Source organism: Dermacentor variabilis, chromosome 3, assembly GCF_050947875.1.
Source record: "Dermacentor variabilis isolate Ectoservices chromosome 3, ASM5094787v1, whole genome shotgun sequence".
Taxonomy (NCBI): Eukaryota; Metazoa; Arthropoda; class Arachnida; order Ixodida; family Ixodidae; genus Dermacentor; species Dermacentor variabilis.
The window spans coordinates 75,632,555-75,649,091 of NC_134570.1; the positions used below are offsets into that span (position 1 = coordinate 75,632,555).

Below are 16,537 nucleotides of genomic sequence, written 5' to 3' on the forward strand. Positions count from 1 at the left end.
GCATAACGTTCGCCGCCAACGTTTACCGGTAAACATTACGCTTACATAAGCAGCAGTTGCCGGGAAGCGTGAGAAGCAGCCGGATCTCTGAATGCTATCGGCGTTCCACTCTTAAAGGCGAATCTTCAGCGTCCTCCGAATTTTTATTATTATTGAGAAGGAAGTTAAATGTTATAGCAGTAATTTCCTTAGTTACCAAAGCACTGCTCCCTTGACCAAGCTTCGTCATCTCGGAATCCGCCGAAGAAGGCGCGCGCATTCATCCTTCGCTCCGGCCTCACGCGTAGCGGGTTTTGTTCGAGTAGTTTCAACAGCGCAAGAAAAACAGACCTGCGTACAATATGAAGCACACACGCGCCACAAAAGCGCCTCCGCAATGCGCTCTCTTTTTCTTTGCTAACTTGTTTCATTCGCCCCTTATAGTTAATGATGTTAGCAGAATCAAACACAACGTTTATGTAAGCCCTGCATTATCCCACGGTACGTAACAGAAAGTATCCTAGAAGCTATAGAATCGGGAGCTGTGAAAATAGCGGTAAAGCGGAGGAGCGTGTACACGTGTTTTCTCTGCGCCTCCGTTGGCCGGTGCAGAATTCTGGCATTTTGTTATTGAGGCCACAAAGAGAGAGATAGAGAGGTGGGGAGAGGCATACCGAGTGACAACAACGGTACATCAGAGTCAGGCGATGCACGAAATGGAAACGCGGGCGCTCGGAGAAAAGAACACGATCCGGCTGGTTTCTCGCTTTGTTTTTTTTTTCTAGTTTTTTTTTCCCTCAGCCAGAGTGCGATGAATGATGCGCGAATCGTGTCTGACTCGAGCCGCTTTCCTTCTCCATTATTTTCTTCCTTTACGGAATGCGATGATCCGTTGAGTCACGCTTTCCTCGGCCCCGATGCGCGCTTCTACGTAGTCTCCTACGAGAAAAGGAAGTAAAGAAAGAATGGGAGAGAGGAGCTCTGTCGGGTTTTGCTGCGGAGGCTGCGATGCCCAGAAATGGCTTCTTACCGCACCACGTCGCTGATTTTTCGGTCGTGTGGAGCCACTTAGAAGAATGAAAGAAAGCGCCGACGCGTGCATTGCGCGCGGGCCCAGATCTCGAAGAAGGAGCACTCAACGTGGTGTACATAACTGAAAAAGGGGGTAGCCCGCGTGCGGGACGCGCCTAACTTTCCCCAAATAAAACGATTAGCCCCAGGCGGGCTTGGTACACGAGCGAGATAAGCGCGAGCTGTTTTGTAGGACCTTTAGCGTGCATGCGCGTATCGCCAGCCTGTTTGCATCTGGCGTGCCTCTCTCTCTGCTCGGACATCGAAAACCGTTGCCGGAACGAAATGTGCATGATCGCGATTCTTTGTTGTATTTTTGTCAATGTTCGTTCTAACCTTTTATTTTTTTTTCTGTTCTCGCCTCCTTCCCTTCGTGGCACAGATTTCACTTCTTTTGTCGCCGTGCGCTTTGTTTTCGTGGATGAGCTCGCTGGTGCATGTGGGTCGGTAAGAGCACGCAGTACCTTGCATGCAGCAAGCACGCTCACTCAGTTGGAAGCTGGTTCCCGCTTTGGCTTCCTTGTGTCAATACCTCTGTGCAAGAGAGAATCGGAGGATCGGAATCATTCCGCGCAGATAGGTGAAACAGGCTGCGCTTGCTTAGTCTTAGGGCTTCTTTTGTGGACTTCCGACCACCCAGTTATCGCCTTTGGCCTCTTGAGCGGCTGCTTGCGAACAGGACTTCCTGAAATCTGGCCCTCTTGGAAGGCACCCCGGAGCGCCCTAACAAGCGCTTTGTCGGCACCCCTTCCTGCTCTTCGAAGATGTGCGAACCGCAGGTTACCACCTAGGTGGCATTGAGGTTGTCCGCGACGCCAATTTGTGGACGACAACAGCGTGGCGATGACAAAGCGACCAGGAAGCCCTATACCATGGATGCCAGCGCAAGATTGACTGCCTCTTGTGTGCCGCAAGCTTGCCCTTTCTGTTTGCCCCCTTCTATGATTTGTTGACGTCGCCGTCGTGTCATCTCGGCTTACCGCGAGCTAATGACCCTGTTAGCTTTGTTGTCCGGGGCGCCGTGGTCTCGTGCCACTCTCCTGCTGCCTGACGCTCGAGCATAATGGTCGGCGTTCCTGGAACCGTTAAGCCACGCGAGCTCCAGCAGTGCAGTTCATAGGCGTTTTCACTGTATTCAATTTGCTTTCGTGAAAGGCGTAAGGAAGAAGCGGGCAAAGAGGCGAGCCGCTCGTACTTATTCTCCTCGCCACTTGCGGCAGTTTTCCGTGCGTTATAGAAAAGCGACCCCCGTGTTTGCCGTGTGCTTCGGTGGAGTCGTCACCCTCTTGTGTAGAGTACTTGCAGAATTTGACGCTGCTTTCGTAGGAACAATGGACGGTGTCCGCCACCGTCGTTTTTCTTTGTTCTCTCTCTCTCCCCTGGTCTCTCTCTCACTTTCTTTCTTTGTTCTGCGGCGGATGTCAGACTACTCCCAAGACCCGTGGCAGAGCAACAAAAGGGCGTACTAGTCGCCTGTATATATCGCCGGTTTCATCGGTGGGGTCAGTCACTGCTGCTGGCGGCGGAGGCGGCGACAGTCTGCGGAATTTCGAGCATCTTATCGGCGCACCGTCGCCCCTCGGGAACTCGTGAGAGATTTGTTTGGGGCTATGTCAAGGGCATCCGAGCCAGGGTCTCGTCGTCGCGAATCGCTTGCCCTGTTTGGAGAGTCTGACACAGCTGCGCGACCGCGGCGTAGCCGATTGCAGCCGACTGGCACAGCAGAGGAGAAACGAAGCAATTTCACTCCATGAGGAAGACACAGTAGAGGAGACAGGCACAAGGCATACCAATATGTGGGCGCCTGTGCCTTCTGCATGTTTTCGCCTTCGCTTCCGCGTTGTTGTCTTTGAGTGCGTACCCCGCCCAACGACCCGGTGAATGCAAACTTATCTTGCGTTTCGCGCGTGCACGTTCGCGCATTGAACTAGAAGCAAGCAAGAGATGTTTATAATTTCACGCCAATATTTCCATTTGAATAACTCTGAATGATGGCGCATCGATCGTATACACTGCACTCCTGTTGGTAGCGCGTGTTGGCTTCTATAGTCGGGTACAACTTTAGAAGGCAGCGGCATTTGCCCTTCAAAGGCGATGCACACGAGCCTCCACCAATGAGCGCGCACTCTAGACTGACGTCATGAAGCTGGATGGCTGGTGACCCCGCCGACGGAGAACATGGCACCCCGCGCTTCCAAATGGGCCGAGTCGCGTGAGCGGATCTATTTCTTTAGTCGTGGAGGCAATCGGCTGCCGCTCTTCGGTCATCTGGGCGAAGAATCTCCTGCCTTCATAAGTCGTACCTGACTTATAGGTCTCTCTCTCTCTCTCTCTCTCTCTCTCTCTCTCTCTCTCTCTCTCTGTGCCCCTCCCCTTTTCCCCTATTATCCTCCTGGTCGTTCAACTCGCCACAGGCCCTTCCCATATTAAAGTGGTTCACTTTGGTTAGGCTAATAGCTGGCCAGCCGGGAAAATTAGAGCACTGTGCTTGTGCTCTTCGGGGCCAAAGTTGCGTTAGAGCTTTTCAGTCCATCACATTAATATAGCGAGCTTTGGGAATGGCTTATCCGATCGAGTTATCCGTACGAAAAAAAAAAAAAAATCCGTGTTGCTCTGTACCATTTTGCGTCCTTTTGTAATCACGACCGGTAGCGTCCCCTAACCTGTTTCTCTCGTTCGATAGCGTTCGTCCTGGAGAACGACATCCTGGAGCGACAACTTTGATCTCAGCGTTTTACGCATCGATAACGTTTCTCAGCTAATTCCTACATGCATCAGAGCTTGCAGCGTAACTTTTCACCGGAAGTAAGAGGGCGTCGTTAGGCGAGGTTAGAATAAATTGTTTTCCTTCCAGAAGTACTGCGATAATTCAGTCCGCCTTCGTGCGCGCTCAGTCGTCAGCCGCGCAAAGTGAAGTGGTGCACGTATACAGCTGCGGAGGCCGGCAATGAACTCAAGTCTGACCTTCTGCGCTGAGGATCGCTACGGGTGTTTCGTTCACGGCTGCGGCCTTTGTCATCGGGGTGACGTGACGCCTAGCGCTATCAGCATGCAGACAAGAGCCGCTGATAGCGAAGTGGTCTTGTGTGTGATGTGTTTAGCAGTCGCCGACAACTCGGCGTAGCAGTTGATGAATATTGGCGCTTCGAGAGCGTGCCTGACCTTTGTGCCGTAGTTACCTCGGACAACTTCGATGTATATAGCTCATTGTATGGTAGTCAAACGCTTTCGTGGGATTTCTTTTCAAGAGAAATGGCACCTTGTCAAAGGTTCTTTTCTGGAGTCTTCAGTTGACATTTGATTTTTTTTATCCGTCCTGTTGGTCAATCGAATTTTTACTTGAAATAAAATGAAGTAGTAATTCAGCGAGGGCAAATCTAATTGGCGCATATTTTACACCTCCACGTAAAAAAATACTGGCTGTTCGAGCTCAGTCGAGATTACGCCTTCATTAAAGGTGCTCATTATTTTATTTTATATAAAATAGAGGCAACCTTGTCACCTTTACACGTTGCAATTTCTAGCAAAGATGCACAGTAACTTGTCAAGGTTACCACCTAACTCCTGTAGTAGTGGTTAATCAGTAACTTATGGTATTGTACCACATAGGTGTGCAATATATTTTGTACGCTTTTAATTCGAAGTATCGTAGAAATTTATGTGGTGGGGGGGGGGGGAAGCCTGTACGCAGTCTTATTTCCGGTGACCTGCAAGCAACGCAGTACGGTCGCATAAAACTAAGGTATGTGTATCTGGGTCGAAGTGACAGTCATGTACCCGCGTTGCTTTGCACCGGTGATGTAACGTTATCAGCGAACTTGAGTTACCTGTCTCGTACGCGTCGCCACTTGGTCGCGTCAGGCTCGGCGAATTCACCGAGCCGAGCGGATACGTGCGATGGTTCGTCCGTCCACGCGATGAAGTCGTCGAGTCGGTTCTACTGCGGCGTTCTAAAGAAGGAACGAAAGCAGCAGACGGCCAACGATCGGTGACGAAAGACTCGCCAGAGTGCGTGATCGGCGCCGGAGGGGACCCTGGAAGTGCTCGTGTGATTCTTCGAAGTTTCCAGACGGAGTCGATCGAGAAGTGGGAACCCCGTTCCGTTCAGTGGGCGTGCGCAGTGCTAGCACTGTTCCTGCTAAAACGAGCTCGTGGGATCGCACGCTCGACCGCGAGAAGGGAGGAAATCGCGTGTCTTTGCCCCGAAGCCCGCTTGGTTCGTGCTACCGCAACTTCGTCGCGCCCTGGAATAGCCCCACAGGGTCTGGGCTGATATCGCCGCCGCTCGTGAGACCCTCGCCGCGGCTCGTGGTGTGTGGACACGTTTCAGCTTATAAGTTCCGCTCCCACCGAAACGCTCGCGCTTTGGTGGGCGGAAAAGCCCTTCGTCGCTTTCGTCCCGGGGGAGCGTACATCAAGTGCGCGCGAACGTTGTCACGCCACTGATATTCGTTGAACGGATGCGTCTTGTGTGTCTGCAAATACGAGAGAACCAATCTGCTGTCTGTGCAGAGAAAATTTCGACCGAGTGTAACGTGTTCAAGCTGTGCGCTTGCGTGAGCTCGGCCAGCATGAGCTTCGCTTTTTCAAGCGCGCGTGCACAGCACAGCGGAAATTTCAGCATCCAGATCGTCAGGGTTCGAGTCTTCACAAGTGCGCTGTTTTATTTCCTGTGCGTCATAAGCACTGTATAATCAAGTCGCTGCGTACCACTACTTAAATAGGAATATTTTCCCGCGTGCAGGTGGAGGAGTAAGTCGAATGTCATAGCAGGGACCTTCCGCGCAGAGGCAGGAGACACGCTAAAACCTAGACTTTGGAAAGCGCATTCGCCGGCGTTGCCTAGCATGCGATGAGACCCGCCTCCGTGGCGCAGCGACTGTGACGTTCTGTTGCTGAGCACGAGGTCGCGGCGGCCGTATTTCGATGGGGGCGAAGTGCGAAAGAACGCTCGTGTACAAACGATGGGAAATAAAAAGAAAAGGATCGCACAATCCAATTAAAGCACGAAAAGCGACCACGACGAGCTCCGTAACATCCTTTTTTCTTTTGAGACGGCATTCTTGGCTTGATGTGACAAGCGGTTTGCGCGCTTGACCTCCAATAACACAACGCACCTTCTCGTCCAACGCGTTCCCGCGGGACCATACCACGTAACCCGTCCTCTTTCCCATTGCCGTGTGTCTCCCCACGTGACCAGGCAGGACGGCCGGCCGACCAAACCGTCGCACCTCCTCCCGCGCTTCCTGCGCGCTCGCCGCCATGTGAACGCCGCCCCTGTTTCCCAGCTGCGTGCGAGACGGCTGGGCTGCCGCGGCGAGCATCGTCGCTTTCGGATCGCGTGGCGCGTTTGCAACGGTTTCCTTATTTGCTTCGAGGCTTCCCGGAGGAGAGGGGACCGCACACGCTGCTTTCCGCTGCTGTGGCGCTGCCGACGAGCTGTCGTTTCCCATTGCATCTTCCGGGCCGCGGGGGCAACCGGTGAACCCCTCCTCCCCCTCCCCCCACCCAGAAGCCGGAGGAAAGGATTCCCATCGACACTCGGCATTATGTTGTGTTTGGGCGGGAAGCGAGGACACGTGTGCGGTTGTTCGACACGTGACACCTCGAGCAACCCTGCCGCTCCTGCGTCATTTTCGCGCTTTCGGGGTGTCGTCGTTTGTGTGGGACCGAGGAGGAAAGGGAGGGGGCGGATGTGCCAGCGTTTTCGCCCCCCCCTCCCTATAGGGTGTGATGTAACGGGGTCGTGGGTCGTCGGAAGTTGCACGCAGGCATCAAAACACGGCTTCGTCACAGAGGGACGCGGTCGGATTCCGCCGGCGAAGACGGATGCGCCGTGTGGACTGCTTGAATAAACAATACGAAGAGCGCAGATGCGCGTGGTTCCAGGCCGCACCAGAACGCTCTTATCAGGAAAAACATTGTGTATGTTCGGGAGCTAGAATTTCCTTTCTGTGCTTATGAGCTTACGGGTGTGTAGCGTGCTTTCGCATGTCTATGCTAAGTGTTCATCACATAAGCACCATCTCGTTTGCAACTGATTTCGCTCCAGCGCCGCTATCAGTGTCGCAGCATATCTTCGCTCTGCTCCATGGCGAACGACGTTTGCAGATTTCTCTACAGGGAAGAGAAGGAAATGATAGTAGGCTGCACAAGGTGTCGGCGAAATGTCCGGATGCGCCTAGTACAGCAGCATACCAGTGCAAAGTATACCACGTGCAACATGCGTCAGCGTGCGCCTTTCTATTGCGCAGATGCAGCCGCTCAAATGATTTTAGCACCTACAACACAGCATAGTTTATAAATCCAAACTATCCACACTTTTTTCATACATATTATGCGCACGATCAGTTCATAACCTTACGAATACTATGTTGCAGTAGCTTGTTGGCACTCCTAAAGCCACTAAGCACGAATGGAAAGATTTCACGTCAGCTCGAGCGTACAGGGTGCGCACATACCCGTCGTTGTCGTCTTCATCGCTCTTTGGGTATCAACTGGCATCGTAGTAGCTTTGAGTAGCCGCGACGTACCTTCGTAATCACTTTTCCTTGTTCAGCTCTTTTACGATTTCTTTCGGGGCCTGCAAGCGAGAATATCCGGCGAGGTTACGGCACTTTCGTAAATCTACTCCTTTCTACCCATCAAGAATGTAACGCGGAATGACCTGCCGGTGCTTCATTCTTTGTTTGTTTGCTTTTTTTTTCACTCTCTGGCCGGTTGCGCTGTTCCTGAAAGCTGAGCAGCACTTTCACAAAAGGAGCGTGTGTGTGTGTGCCCGTTTCTTTTCAACAAAGGCACCGCCGGCATGCAGGGGATATTCAGCCGGATGGCATATACGCGTAACGCAGCAGTAATGCACAAATTGAGCGCGTCCACGCTTGGCGCTCTGGACGCAGGGAGTCATTATGGACGCAATGCGGCCCACTTTCGCCGCCGGGTATTATTATCTTTGCTGGGCGAATGAGAGGCGTCTAGGAAATTCCGTATTTTTCTTGGGTTCCGTCGCCGTCCTTTATTTCTTTTCGCGTTTGCGAACGCAACGATGTAATCACATGAGAAGATAGCCGGTGCTCCGGGTATACACAGTATACCCGCGGAGCAGGCAAGGCGCGAGCTGTCAATCTTCCACGTGGGTGGCTCGCAACGGCCTCCTGGAAAACGAAAAAAAAAAAGCTAGGTGGTCTAGAAATGTGAGAAGGCGTAAGCTGACCGGAGGCGACGACCGGGAGTTGGTGTAAGGGACATGAGCTTCCGGTCACTGCGTGAAGAAGACAATGTGACCCCCCCCCCCCCACTCACGGCGTTCCCGACTACCAGAGCAATCGAAATGCGTTCCTAGCGGTTCCTGCCTGTTGGAATCGCTGTACGTGCTCCCGAGACGAATTTATAAGGGTAGAGTTGCAAGGGTTCGACGCTGTTCGTCCATGCCGTTGCTGTGAGCGTCCGTGCGCTGACGCATACACCTTGATCAGGGTACACTCAAGGCCCATCGTGTACCTTAGAAAGACTAGTGGTACCACTTACCTTAGACTGTAGCTACGTTATCACGCTGCATGATGGTATGATGAGGGTTACGGAAGAGCTGCTGCGACAACGGCCTACGGCGACGCCGCAATGTGCTGCTGGGAGATCCCTCTAAGATATAGTTGTCGAAGAATAAAACGAAAATGGAATGCATTGCCAGTCATAGGAGTTGCGAAAATTAGCTATAGGCCCCATATTTCAATGGTGATTAGAGGACCATGGTGATTAGAGGATGACATGGGGCTGTGCAGACCAACACCACCTGCGGGAGTGAGCGAAGACTTTATTCGAAACGTCGGGCGGTTTGGGGAAAAAAAAAATGTAAGACTCCAGTTTGCAGTGCCCAACCACAGATTAAGTCCTAGGCATACACTTTAAGAACGACGAAATGAACCAGTTGCCCAATAAACATTACCTTTTTTCTTGCCAGTTTATGCGGTTCTGCCACCTTTTAGCAGGTGATAGGCGACGACGAGTTTTATTGTATCACTACCTAAATGAATCTTCCCACAGAAAGGTATACCCAAAGCATATCCGTAGTTGGAAGCGACATTTAAGAACTGGAAATGAAGAACTCAGTTGTATATCACGGGGCACTACACCACCACCGCTCACCTGGCAGCTTCGAAATTGGTTGCACCACCTCACCGAACTCCCGTTTTTTTTTTCCCTTGTCTTCTACGGACATCTTCCAACCTGCAGCATTTTTTAACGAGACAAAGTGACTCTATGGGCCGTGCGCGTGGGGGCCTGCTTCGTTGCCTCGTCATCGGTTCCTTTGTCTCAAGCCTCGTCCGCACACGGCATCCCGGGAGGTCTGCGCGGCCGTTGTGAGCTGTCTCTTCCGCACCCCTTTTTTAGACCGCCGACGCACAACAGCCTCGAGCGAATCTCTCTGGCCAACGGAAGCCCCTTCTCGTGCGCACTCTTCTAGACGGGCCCATTTTGGGAGCCAAGCTGCAGACGCCGCACACTGACTCATCTCGTCGTCTTCTTTCTTTCTCGGAAGAATCGCTGCCTGCGGTATATATCGCGCCGAGTCGTCTCGCGAGCTGAAGGAGACCGCGCTCAGACGACGAAAAAAAAGGAGACAATAGACGTAAGAGAATGGAGTACCACCAAGAAGAAAAAAAGATTGAGAGGAGAGCACCGCTTTCGACGAAGACCATACGCGGGCACGAAACGGCAGACGGGATGAAAGAAAGTCTAATAAAAGCCAATCTGGAGACGGCGTGTGTCCCCGCCGGGGCCCGTGCCTTCCGCGTGCGGATGTATCGAGAAGCCGCGCGATCCCAAGCAGATGCTTTGATGCTGTAGCATATAGCCAATGAACGGGCATTTCTGTAAATGATCCTAGCTCCTTCGGGTATTTACGGGATTGTGGCACTGTAGAAACGTTGGAACGTCAGTTCGTGCCTCTTATTTACGGAAGGATTGCTCCGTTAATCGCGCTTTCAGCGTAGACTTCGATTTTGCGGCTCTTCTTCACATGTTGCAATGCTTCCAATCGTTCCATCTTTTTTTCTTTTTTCGTTTCCGATACGCATAAAGATCTTCCACTTGCTCCTGAAGCGTGAGTTGTATCACGCTGTTATTTCATGAGATGTATATGTCGCCCTTGAGTCAATATGTAACGATATCGACTTTGTTTATATATATATATATATATATATATATATATATATATATATATATATATATATATATATAATGTGTGTGTGTGTGTGTGTGTGAAAATTGGCGCACTTTGAAGCGTGCGGACTCGCCAAGACCAGATGGGTTAGGGCCAAGCCTTCTAGTGCGAACTGCCTCGAGAGCTAGGACTACAAAGTTTTCTCTGTTGACGTGGAGCGAATGTGCTAGTCGTCTCTTGAAAGTAATTTGCCGAAACAACAAAAAAAAAGCGTTCAGAGCTTTTATCGAAGCTAATCGAAAATTCGAACGTCAGAAATTCTTCTTTCCGTCTATATATATTGTAAAGGGGTGTATTTAATAATTGAGCTGGTAGCGTCAAGCGTAACCAAGAAGTCAGGAGAGCCAGAACAGAAACCGCTGGATAGCCGAGTGGCTCTTTCTCGCTCCAAGCACTGGCGGTCCGGTAGGCTCACTGGTTGCAGTGCAGGCATCGGATAGACGTGCTGGCTGGCCTTGTCCGTGTGCTCTTATTTATTTAGTTATTTATTTACACATGGCGCCTTTGGGGCGTTACAGAGGGGGTAAGTACATGGGGGAACAAGAACAGAATATATATGCAGCAGCACCGTACACATATCATTTTACCCGTGTGACGATGTAAATTGGCTTTCTTGTTGTCGTTTGTTTGGGATGCAAAATGTCATAAGCGATTTCTTGTTTTTTCTTTTGTCATGATTTTTGTTGTTACTGGGCTACGTTGCCGACTGCTGCCTTTAATTTGCCGACCGGCTCGTCAAGCTTCTCACGCAACTTTCTTTCCTCGGTCCTTGCCACGCAATCAAAGGGCAAACAAACAAACTTTGAGCGTTGTGCGGAACGTCGGACGTCATCACTGCAGTTACACAAATGTTCCAGTGGCGCCCCAGTGACGATGGCAAAACTGTCGCTTTCAGCCTTCTCCGTGTTGTTGCCACATAATTCGCCGACTCTTTCGGCTCTCCATATGATGTGTTCCATCTGTGTGATCGGTGAACTTAAAGCCACTTTCGAAGGTCGATGCTCATATGTGTCCACCGAAGCGTGATCGCCGGTTATTTCGACACCATGAAGAGGAACACGAGACCGTTATTCCACCCTCACGATTTCCTTATGGGTCGCACCGTAATTACGGAAAATACCTGATAGAAAAAAAGAAAAGGCAAGGGCCGGGTAATCTGGGTTATCCTCGAATAAACGTGATATTCACAATGTCTCGCGAAGCATGCCACAAGACCGGGAAAGAAAGGAGAAGCGAAGCGGCGTCTACGACCGTTACAGAGAGGGCACCGCCCAGGCATCCTCTCGCCATTCTTCGAGGGCGGAAGCGAGCCCAGATTAGACGTAAAGCCACGGTGCGGCATACAGGACGGCGTCGTGACGCAAGCGATTCCGGTACGTCACGTGTCGGCGTGGTGGGGGGGCTTCCCCTTGCGAGCACTTCGCCACGGCCGGTCTGCAATCTATAGGCCACAGATTGACTGGAAGTCGGCTCTCCGTATGCGCGTGCTTTATTCTTGCCATTTTAGCGGCGTTTGCCTGCTCGACAGGCGCACTTTTGTGGGTGCTTTGACAGAATACCCAACCGTGACCTTAATTCGTTTGTGAGCCCGCGCGGACGCTTGGAAGGTGCGACTTTCCGCGGACCTATATACGCAATCTACGCGTTTGCGACAGTGTCGGTGACCTACATATCGCAACATCTGGTGGAAACCGTGCAAGCTTCGCGATCTTAGTACCACCATCAACGTTATCATTCTGAGATAAACAAATATGGATCAATGACATTTGGATCATGGCTAATTGAGACAAGCCTAAGTGCTAGATGCCGGCACATTTGTCTAGAAAACGAGAAATGGAACCCTACACTACGCCGAGTGTCATCGATGAAAGCTGCATGTAACAACTTTGGTACCAAGTGTGCGCAGGAACGGGTACGAGATAATTCGTGAGAAAAAAAAAAAGAGAACAATAGCGAATATATATCGAGGATGTTCTTTACATGCCTTTTATTCCGTCGCAGTTTCTATTTCTCATGTAGAGATATCGCTGGAGTGATTACGACTTCACATTAATATGGCTCCATTCATTGCGTTCGCGCGAGCAATCTTGGTTCAGCTTAAGTAGACCACGATGACAATTGAGCGTGTACAAGATGCTCCCGTAACCTCTGTCGTATATTCACTTCAGTTTTGTGTCGTGCAAGCGTGTCATTCGAAACTCTTACGGGACTGAATTCGTAACCTTAAAAGAACTACATGAAATTTCTCCTTTGTTCATTTGAGGAAACGACCTTTCTGCGCTGTGCCTGTTCTGTCGGCATTGAAGTAATACGAGCGTTTCTTAACTGCAATGGCCAACTTATGTATTGCTGTTCAGTGGCAAGTTCTAAGCAAAAAAAAAAAAGAAAATACGTACTCAATTCGGCGTTTCGCATGCACGTTAACTGGCCGTCACCGGGGGCCAAGTACGCAGAAAATGTTGGCATCAGAGCCCAAGATAGCGGCGGCGTGCCTTGACTGACACAAAGATGGTCGTTACACAAATCTCCAAACGACAGCTGGTCTGCCTCGTTTTGCCTACAGGTGTTGGGCCGGACCGCCTGAAGCACGCGAGGGCCCGAATCGGCATCCTATACGTTACACCTTCCGCGGGAAATTGCGTCCGCAGAGGAAAAAAAGAGCCCGTCGCCAATGTATCAGACAAAACGGGCCGCGCTCTCTGAGCAGCCGCGTGACAGGGCCATAAACTTAAGCGGCCGCAGTTCACCCTCGGCGTTCGAGCGCCTCCGTACACACACATGACCGTGCGGTGCCCTAATCTCGGCCGGGGCGTTCTCCTCCGCATGGGCGCTGCAATGGCATCCTCGTTTCCTCTCGGCAGCAGGGTTCGCCTTCAGCCGCGTGGGTCGCAAGACGTGCGTGGGCCCGCACAAGTACTCGCTGCCCCCGACGCCGATGTCGCTGTCCGCGGCCGGGGAGCGTCCCTGCCTGGTCGAGTGGCCGCAGCGGCTGGCCACGTTCGCCCAGCCGCTTCGGCTGCCGGTGATGGACCTCCTGTCGTCGCGGGAAGCTTCGCGGAGCGTCGAGTGCCTCCAGGACAGACGGGTAAGGGCAGTGCGCCTGCGATTTGCCTGTGTACACGTGTATATGTATACAGGGTCCCGGGCTGCCCCAGCTATCGTGCATCGCGCTTTATAAGAGAGATGGGCCATTCTACGCGCAGATAACCAAGTGTGTATTGTTGACAGTCCAGTAGAGTAGCCGCCGGTATTTATTTGGTTGATGCTATTCAATTTAATGCTGAATTAGCTAATTTTTTTATTACTGCCCTGAATGGCATGCTGTCAATGAAGAATCTGTAGAAAATTGAGCGAAGCTTAAAGCTGGCATGTTTTCAGCTGGATGCTTTTTGCCTGTTTATTTTTACGGTTGTCAAGGAAAGCCCAGCGAAAAAATAAAAGGTATCACGTGACTAACTTTCCGCCCGCATCGAAAAGCAGCGCCCTAGCAAGCTCCATAGCAGTTCGTGGCACAGCTGGCGTTTTATCTGGCGCGCCCTGCCCATGACGGCACGTGTTGATGAGGAAAGAGTGCTGGTGGTTGATGCGTCGTGAAAAGACTGCGCCCACTAACTCCCGTGTAGCAGGAAAGTAAAGGTTGGAGGAGGAGGAAACATGGGGGGAGAAGGTGGGGTATGTTAAAGAGAAACGCGTCTAGTCGGCTGCCCTGTGCTGGATGAAGGGAAAATGGGATTAAAGAGAGAAAGAGAGTTAACGCTTTGTTAGGGATGGCGCTTCGGCTTAATTGGCTTAAGGGAGGGCATGGAAAACTTGGTTCAATGCGATGGACTAGTCTGGTTTCAGCAGTATGGCAACTGAAACCGGACACAAGCACAGCCTTGCGGAGGGCCGAGTGACGACCTAGGCGGATCCAGTGGTCGTAGCATGGTGACCGTATGTATAGTGTCCGGATTTGAAATGTACATAAGACATCGTCTGGCTTATGCGTTAGTGTGTCAGCCCTGGATGAAGTGGCGGGCTTTAGGTCTGATGGCTTCACGGCAGCAGGCACATCGGGTAGCGAGAGGCTGACAACACATGCACTCTTTTGATTATCGTACATGCAGAAATTTATGCAGGGGATCTCTTCGTAAATCTGTACGTGTGAAATATAGATGAACACTGAGTGTACACTTTTTGAATGACACACTTTTGTCGGGATGTGGACACTCTTGCCCTACTGACGTGTACCGAACATGACAAAGCAGCGTATAGGAAGAAGAGGCGCATACGTGCAACACTATAAACATTCGAGAATATCGTGTACGTATCGGAACATTTTTCTTCTTGCATTGCTGTCGTTAATTGCGCCAACATGACATCATTTCCACAGGACGCCAGCTTCTACCAGGAGTGCGCACAGAATGCGACCGACCACCAGCAGCGGTCTTCGCACGAGCGCTCTTCCGGTCCAGTGGTGCGCAAGACGTCTTCCCGCATGTACCGCAGCCGTTCCACGTCGGCACTGGTCATTGAGGCGTCGCTGCACGACACGGACGTGATGGACCACGACGAGCTGGACGCCGCGGTGTTGAGTGTGGCCCACCCGGGCGGCCGGTACACTCGCGACTGCTTCGACGAGGCGGCAGTCATCGGCGGGTAAGCGAACTGATTGACCCATGTGACACCCGTTTTCTTGTGCTGTACAAGACGCACAGTCAATGCAGACGAGAAGAGAGATGAAAAGGGATATTCCGATTTTGCTTGTTTTGAAACCTCCCATGCAGCACTTATGTGTCTTTGGATAACAGGTGCTTAATCATTCTAATGACAAAGTTGGATGTTTCTAGAAATGCTGCTCAGTAACTGCTGTCGTTTCTTCTCTTCTTTTCTTGTTCCTGATGTCAATGTGGGTCCAGCTGTAGAGAAGTGATTATAACTAAATATTGTTCTGGGAGCCGTATTCTCGACTGATCGCTATCCAACGTGCATCCACATTTCACTGACGTAGCATATGTCGTGAGGCCTTACTGAAGTGACCTGTATCCTCTGGCCAAGCCAATGAGCTCGAGCTTGAATTGACGTTTCTATAGTGAACGCGCAGTGCGGCCTTTGGTTAGGTAGCCTAAACGGAGGGAAGGAAATAAATGAGAAAGGGGAGGATGGTGAATGCACTAGTTACGCGCGCGAGAGGAAACAAGCGAGTTCATCGAGTACCCACGCGAAGGCACACGTTCAGCGCTGATATGGCCTTATGGAAGTCGACACCTGCAAAATTTACATCTGCAGCGAAATAGGATCACTAGCCGGGTTGCTCTGGTTGAGCCCTACGCCACCAGGTGGCATATGGTTATCGCTGTTCGTTCAAAAAAATTTTTTTTCGCGCTGCGTGATAGTTACGTTCACTTTCCACTTCCGCCCAGTGTGCCTGGCTGCAAGGATCTTCCCTGCTCTGAGGAGGGCGGCTGTGCTAGCAGCGGTAGCAGCACGCGAAGTGGTGGCGGTCCGCCCACACCGCCGCTCGAGGAAGACGTGGGCGCTCACGGCGCTGGCGACACGGCCAGCCTGGCGAGCTCCACGCAGCATCGCTCGGACGAGTCCGGCTACGAGAGCGATGGCACCAAAAACGGCGGAGAGGACAGTCCCAACGAGGACGCGCTCGCTGCGGCCATCGCCAGTACTACCACTGGCACGGCAACGGTGGCGCACTACCAGCAGCATGGGCAGAGGTACGCAGACCATCGTACTGGATGCAGATACATAATATGCAGGTGATGTTTAATATACAGATAATCTTCAGTGCGCCGATACATCTTGGTATTAGGCATTATTCAGCTTGTCCGTAAACGTATTATATGCCGTTTACCGAATGATGGGTTACCGAAGCCGCGGACGGCAGTAGCCTAAGGGACCTTGCAGTAGCAACGCTGGTCACACCTTGTGACGCTTTGCACAGTCACAATGCATTAGAACTGTTTCTTTTATGACCATGGAACAAAACGATTGTACTGTACGTTAACGATTACGTCACTGCGGACTCTTCGCATCAGCAACTAAGTAGGACATGGTTGGTCACTGTGGAAATAGCCCTACGCGCCCTCTACGGCTAGCATCTGCTCAACAATATGGCGCCACCATTGCGGCTGCCGATGCAAACGGCTCCAGTAATCTCGTATTCCGAAAACTACAGTGTGTTTACCGACAGGCTAAATCTCTCGATTTAGATAATCGCTCTCATGGTTGGTCTGATTAAGCCTACAGAATACCGCCCTTTCAGGTAAGAGCTGT

General features: G+C 51.4%; 1 protein-coding gene across 5 annotated transcripts in view; it reads left to right on the forward strand.

Annotated features, from left to right (window-relative positions):
- The window catches only part of a (arc), a 213,046-nt gene that overhangs the window by 180,896 nt on the left and 15,613 nt on the right, over positions 1–16,537 (forward strand). For 4 of the 5 annotated variants that reach the window (XM_075685651.1, XM_075685652.1, XM_075685653.1 and 1 more), the window contains 3 exons: positions 13,132–13,355; positions 14,643–14,908; positions 15,673–15,978. In XM_075685651.1, coding sequence (XP_075541766.1) covers positions 13,132–13,355; positions 14,643–14,908; positions 15,673–15,978 — 796 coding nt within the window. The remainder of the gene's footprint in view (positions 1–13,131; positions 13,356–14,642; positions 14,909–15,672; positions 15,979–16,537) is intronic. The other variant, XM_075685654.1, reaches the window with a different exon arrangement.